We start from the raw sequence: 6,804 nt of genomic DNA on the forward strand, positions 1-6,804 counted from the left end.
CGTCTTCACTGAGGCTCAGAGGGACTCCCTGAGAGAAACATCACTTGCCCGAATCATCTGTGACAACACCGGCATCACTGAAGTACCTGAGAGACCTTTCCTGTTCCGACCTCGGGGTACTGGTTACACCAAGTGTAAGGACATTCCTGCCTTTGACCTCAGTCCATGGATGGAGAAAAGTGAGTAATGCTCTGAATTGTCTGAATCAGTGCCAGCATTGGAGTATTTTGAAAATACTGATTTTTCCCTTTATTCTTCAGAAGGAGGACCCTCACCAAAACAAGGTAACTCTAGCACTGCACTAGATGTACTAGATGTACATATAAAACTGATACACGAGCAATATCGCTTAAAAATACTGTGATGAGAAGGTTCCTTTTGTATAACTTACTCATTGTTCTGTAACTTACAAAATCATATATATTAATTAGGGCCCATCTTCATCACACTGAGTAGTTGCATCCTTGTATGGACTTCTTTTCCTCCGTCTTTTTCTCCATCTGTTGCTTGTCATGTAAAGAAAAGACCCAAGCATCTTCTCCAAAAGGAGACGTTTCATGCTTATGTGCATATATGTAACTGCTCTTATATTTTAAACCTTAAGGACTATACTTCACACATGGTATAATATATTTATACACAACAATATATATATATATATGTAAGTATATTTTGAAATTACTGATTTTTCCCTTTAATATTTTTTTCTAAACAGGCCCACCTGGACCACGAGGACTACAAGGACCACGAGGACCACAAGGACCACAAGGACCACAAGGACCACAAGGACCACAAGGACTACGAGGACTACGAGGACCACGAGGACCACGAGGTACATCCAGCATATTTCTCACAGTATTATCCATAAATATTGAAATTGATTTACTGGCAACATTACTTTGAAATACTGTAATGGGAAAGTTCTTTTAAAATGTTTGCTCTTGTCTTTTCAAACAGGACGCAGAGGACCACGTGGTTTCAGAGGCCGCCCTGGACCTCCTTCCAACACGTACAAAGTTGCCTTCTCTGTGCAACTGGATAACAACCTCGCTCAAGCTGGTAAACCCATTGTCTTCCCCGTGGAAATCTACAATGACCAGAAGAGCTACAACACCAAAACTGGGTATTTTACTTGTGAGCAGCCAGGTGTTTACGAGTTCTCGTTTTTCTGTGCGATCCACATATTTGATGCCAAAGTGGATCTGATGCGTAACAACAAGCGGGTTCTGCATTCATTTACCACCCGGCAAAGCAATTTCCTCACAGCCAGTGGCGCCACCATCCTTAAGCTGGAGAAGGGAGACAGGGTGTGGCTGGTGGCTCAACATGACGGGAATAGCATTCTCAAAGACAGCTACTTCTCAGGGCATTTTTTGTTTGACTAGAGCTGCTACAACTGCTGACCCACAACACCCTCAAAACACTGCAAGAAATCAGTAGTTTTGCTCTCTTAGTTCTATATTTTGCACTTCTTATATGCTACTAGCCCATACATTAAGAGTTACCTCACTCCAGAACAACATGACGTCTTAAAATTGACTTTTTTTGTTGTTGCTGTGAACTGCACTGAAAGAAAGCACAATCTTTTGATACCATATTACTTTGTTTTACTGTTTTAAAGCTTTATATTGAATGAAGGAAGACGCATAATTGCACTGCTAATGTAGGAGAATAGGGAAGGATGACTTTAATGAAGTACTAAAATGTGACAATGTGAAAATGTAAAAAAACAAACTGATTTGTTATATTTTCTTTTAAAATAATCATTTTATTGTCTTTTGTAATGTCAAAAAGTGATTGCTTTGCAGCCTTTGTTTGACTAATGAATGTAAACTATCAGGTTAACCTTAAATAAGCTGAAATTGAATAAGTATAATAACTTTTAACTTTTTTTTTTTTCCTTTTTGGTCAAACCTTTGTTTGTCCAGAGTTTAAGTGTAAGACTTTAAGTCCTTTTAAGTTTGACAATAATAAATGAATGTTGCACATGAATCTCTGCCTGTGAATGATACAGAACTCCACTGGTATCCTGACCAGTAGATGGCACTGATATACCAGTTTTCATGGGAAGGAAGGCAGGCACATGAACAACCACCTTTGGATTAATTTCAGTCACTGCACTGCATGTAGGCCATAATGCTGCTTGTTAAGTAAAGATGATTATTAGTCCATGTCATGCAAAAGCAAACAAACAACAAACCTATGAAATAAAATCTTTGCTTTCAGTTTTACACTTTGAGATAGATTTAGTTCAACCAAAACTATTGATCAAAGTAGGTTTATCACTTGTGGTTAAATTAAGGGAGAATATGTTAGGAGAGCATGTATTTAGATTACCATATTATTTTATAAGCACGCTATTTACACCTTTAAAACTTTACATTTACTGGAAAGACCTTGCTGGGAACACTCCTGGTCAGTGCTTGGTGAGTTCTTTTTTCCTCAGCAGGAACATGATCTCTAATGCAAAGTTTCTGCCACAATGATAACAAATCATGGAGACCACAAAACTATGATATTATTAAGGAACAACATATTTACAATATGGCGTAGCGATGCCAGCCTGAAAACAGGTAAAGAGATGAAATAAAGACCTGAATTAGGACGAGCTTTACCTGCAGTACATTTCTGTTCCGACAGGCTGGCGTGCACCATGAGTTGTTGTACAGTCATGAATCCATGATTAGCTTGTTCCTCATGTACAGCATCACTCGTTATAATAATCCTAAGTCCCATAATGCAGTTTATAACAATTGATGGGTAATCTGGAAAAGGAAGGTGCACTTTTTCTCTTATTTAGACAGGCTTCACTTCAATAATTCTTGTTTTAATAATAAGTTTTAATTGTTAAAAGGAGCTCCTAACAGTTGCCAAGTTACTATTAATAGTAATAATCATAGATAGCTGGGTTTCATTTACTTCGTCCAGTTTCAGGGCCTTGCTTTGTGCGTTCTGTTTTTAGCTTCTCAATTCAATGTGTTAGACGTTCAGTTCACGCCTGACAAATCTGACCACTGTAACACCGTTTTCGGTGTCGTTTATATCCGTGTGGGCTGTATGTGCATGACACACTAAACACTGTGATACCAAAGTAAATAAGTGGGACACTGAAATCACTCAAAGTGGAGCATCATAAATGCAACACCTGTGCTTTTTATGGTATCGCAAGTTATAGTGTCTGCAGTGAAGGTGAAAAGTTCGAAATAATGTGCCGAGCAGATGTTAAACTGCACTGATATTATAGAAGCAATTTAGCAGAAAACTCAAATGTCTCATTTCATGAAGCAGGCTGCAGCCTTCACTAATATGGAGCCTTCTTGTGCTGTTCAGATCTTTTAAACTTCTGTCTCAGGTTTTGTACATTAATGACCCCCTATACGTTTTTCTATATGTTTTTAATTTACTGTAGACCAATTTTTTCCTCACTTGGCCAAAATGTGTTCATACCAAACACACAGTAAAAGGTGGTGCTGAGCTGTAGCTGAGGTAAAGTCATGTTTCAAATTAATCTCATTGATTTTTGTGGCAGTTTGGGTTCTATCAACTTGAAATTACACTTTGTCCTTTTCAAAGGGTGAAACTGAACTTTATTACTCCTTTAGCATTGTGCTGAGATAACTTCTGCTGCAACTCAACTGCTTTTTCACTTCGAGCAGGATTAAAGAGCAAAGAAAAGGAAAGAAATCTGATGACAAAATCCTGTTTTCTGTTTTACTTTTGGGTTGAACAAAAGCTCAAGTTGGAAATATCAGAAACTTCAACTTGACTTTCCTTCAACTCAAGTTGCAGAAATCCAAACTGAACTGATTTCAGTCAGATTAATTGTACTTATTAACCTAATCTGGATCAGCTTACTTTAGTTGCATGTTACTTCTTTAAGCAATTAATTTAAGTTGATCCAAAAAAAAAGTATTTGTTTTTCGTTTTCTTTCTTTAAGGGAACATTTTAACCCCAAATTTGCAACAGAGGGGATTGTGGGCCTTTGGAGACTGTTCTCCAAAGGTTTAGCAGATGATGGCTTGTGATATTAAGAAATGAGTCTAGGGGCGATCACCCCGCTTTAATTGCAGATGCCGACGCTCCCTGAGGGACCTGCATCGGTGCCTAAATAAGTAAACAAAAACGTGCGCAATATATGGCGATCGATTGGAGACGTGGTGGGTCGCATTAGCTCTGTTGTTTCCTTCACAGTGGAGAGAGGAGGGACGGGAACCAGCTGCTGCGTCTCCAGCTCACCCCCCTCCTCCCCTCCCCTCCTCTCCTACACACACACACACACACACACACACACACACACACACACGCCACGCCCCCTCCTGACCTCCGTGGACACCGTCCCATCCACACAGAGTGGCTCCGGGTGTCCCACGGGAGCAGGGGAATGCTGGAGAGGACGAGCGGCACACGATACCCCATTGTTTGGTTTAGCAGTCACTGATCCACCCCCCCTCCCCTCCCTCCTCCCTGAAACGCACGGGCTGACCGTCTCAGCGGGTTAAATTGATTAGAAAGACGTTTGTGGTTGGACTAATCCCCCATTTTCGCCCCGGCTCTCCGCTTCACCAAATTAAAAAAAAAAAAAAAAAAGCCACACATTTAGACAGCAAGTCTTGCGGGTTGTGATAATCACGCCGGAGCCTGTCGCACCTGTGGGGCTGAAGAACAAGAGAGACGAGTCTGTGCGCAAAAATCAGAGGAAGATTTTTTATTCATTTGCACAATAATTTCTACTTTTATTAAAATACAGCAAGCTTCAGCCACACAAAAGGCTGCGGTGACAATCCTCGTTATATGAAATGAAAATATTGCCATTTGGATAAAATGCGTAAAAGTGAGGTATTAACTGGAATCAGGCTGTTAAAAAAATAATACTTAGCGTGTTTTTGGTTAGTAAAATAGATGAATTATTATAGCAAATAAATAAATTTTAAAAAGAACTTGGGGTTAAACTGCGTAAAAGTGTTCAATTTGCTTCTCAATCAAAGTGAAAGATTTCTACATGATGATGACTCGACTATTTGTAATGCTTGGTGTTGATGGTGCCAGCGCTCCTGAGCAACTGCTGTGCTAAATAAGTTTATTTTTTAAAGTTTAAAAACTGATCTTTTCTGTTTCCTTTAAGCTTTTCAAGGGAAACCACCACAAGCTTCCATTTCCAACCCATATTGTAAAACTCCTTTTGAATTCCTTGCACTGAAAACAGTGAGCTGTGATTTTTAGAGGACAGTCCAAAACATCAGAATAAATCCATACAAGCAACTTATTAGAAAAAAAATGCCTCTCTCTGCTTTTTTTTCTTTTCTTATTACTCTGAGTGAAGGAATTCTATGGAAGTATGTGTCATCATGTATGGATTTTTCATGGTTTGGGGGTTAAGTAGAGCTGTCAGTCACGTTAGGAGAAGTGTGTGAGGGACACGGCGACAGGGCGGAGACTCGGCAGCAGGATTCCCCAAGACTGCTCTCATAATTGGGGGAACATCTGACTTTGTCCCGCGCTGGCAGATGGTGGGTTGAGGCGGGATCCAAAGGGGGGAGATTTACATTCATTGTCCAGGCGCACAAACTCCACACAGAGACAATAGTCTCGGTAAGGGGGCAAGAAAACCAGGATTGGGAGAAGAAGGAAAAAAAAAACTTTCCTTTTCAAAGCCAGACGAATGGGAGCGGAAATTAATTTTTAGTCTGGAAAAAAAAAGCCCCAAAATATGATAAATGTTGGTTTGATTGAACCTAAACACTAAATTTAGTTCAAAACCGACTGTGATGAATAATGTTAAAATATTAAAGGAAAAACTAGAATCTGTAGCAGATAAAATGGAGAGTTTATGAATTTACATAGTTTTCTAAATTAGTAGAAATGATCTTCCAGTGAGCTCAGATTGTTTTTATATAAACCTGAAGTTAACAAATTATCCGATTCAGCAGCAGAGGAAACTTTTCCAGAAAATTATCACTTTTAAATCCACGCAGAACACGTTTCTGTAGAGATCACAATAACGTTTGAATAACCAATTTCCTTATCAGCGTTGGTCTATTCATGGCCGGTTCCAGGAGTAGTTTGAATCGGGTAACACAGTCTGTTGTATTGATTAAGAACTCATTTCGGGCACTGTCAGGCTGCGGTCCAAACGCCAATCAGAGCGCAGCCTCGTCGGCTGCTGGCGGAGATTGATGGACCAACCAGACGGCCATTGTTGCGGCTGACACTGATGCGATGCGTCCTCAGCGGAATCACTGCGTTCAAAGGAGCAGACGGTCGAGCTGCTGAATGCGCGCCTGTCGAGAGCGCACTTGTGTTAAATGTTGACTTGAATGAATAGACCAAACAGGATTTGCTGTACCGGCTATTCAGGGGCAGGAGCAGCGCAGCATGTAGAGCAAAAGAAAAAAAAAATCACAGCCCAAATTTTAACAAGTGGTTTAATTAAATCCCAACAAGCATCCACAGAATCTAAACGTTTTATTAAAATTGTGCGTAATGGTGAGGTTGGATAAAACGAATAATATTAATTGCACCCCCCCTTCTCAACTCCTCGTCTGCAAACACACAAAGGGAGCCTTTCATTTCCATAAATATAAAATAATACATTTATTTCTCGTAGAATTCACATCAGACGCGCGTCCTTTCAGCTTTTAAACAGCTGCAATGTGATTGTTCGATACCGACAACCTGGTCGAACTTAACGTGTGAAAAAGTTTGCCGAGACAGTCACCGGTTGGATGCTGAAACTGGCAGAAGTCCAAACAACGGATGCACTTTACACCAATGAGAGCATCCATTTCAACAATCGGTCCCCCATA

The 6,804-nt window shown here is 40.1% G+C and overlaps 1 protein-coding gene across 1 annotated transcript; it reads left to right on the forward strand.

Moving 5' to 3' along the window:
* Positions 1-4: 4 nt before the first annotated feature.
* LOC103374898 (hibernation-associated plasma protein HP-20-like) lies at positions 5-1,992 on the forward strand (the record flags this gene model as incomplete). The annotated part of the gene is made up of 4 exons (XM_008305052.1): positions 5-179; positions 261-284; positions 716-832; positions 958-1,992. Coding segments are annotated over 4 exons (744 nt in total), but the record flags the coding sequence as incomplete, so codon positions are not given.
* Positions 1,993-6,804: the final 4,812 nt, after the last annotated feature.

The sequence above is a fragment of the Stegastes partitus genome, unplaced genomic scaffold (genome assembly GCF_000690725.1).
Source record: "Stegastes partitus isolate 25-593 unplaced genomic scaffold, Stegastes_partitus-1.0.2 Scaffold2391, whole genome shotgun sequence".
NCBI classification, from domain to species: Eukaryota; Metazoa; Chordata; class Actinopteri; family Pomacentridae; genus Stegastes; species Stegastes partitus.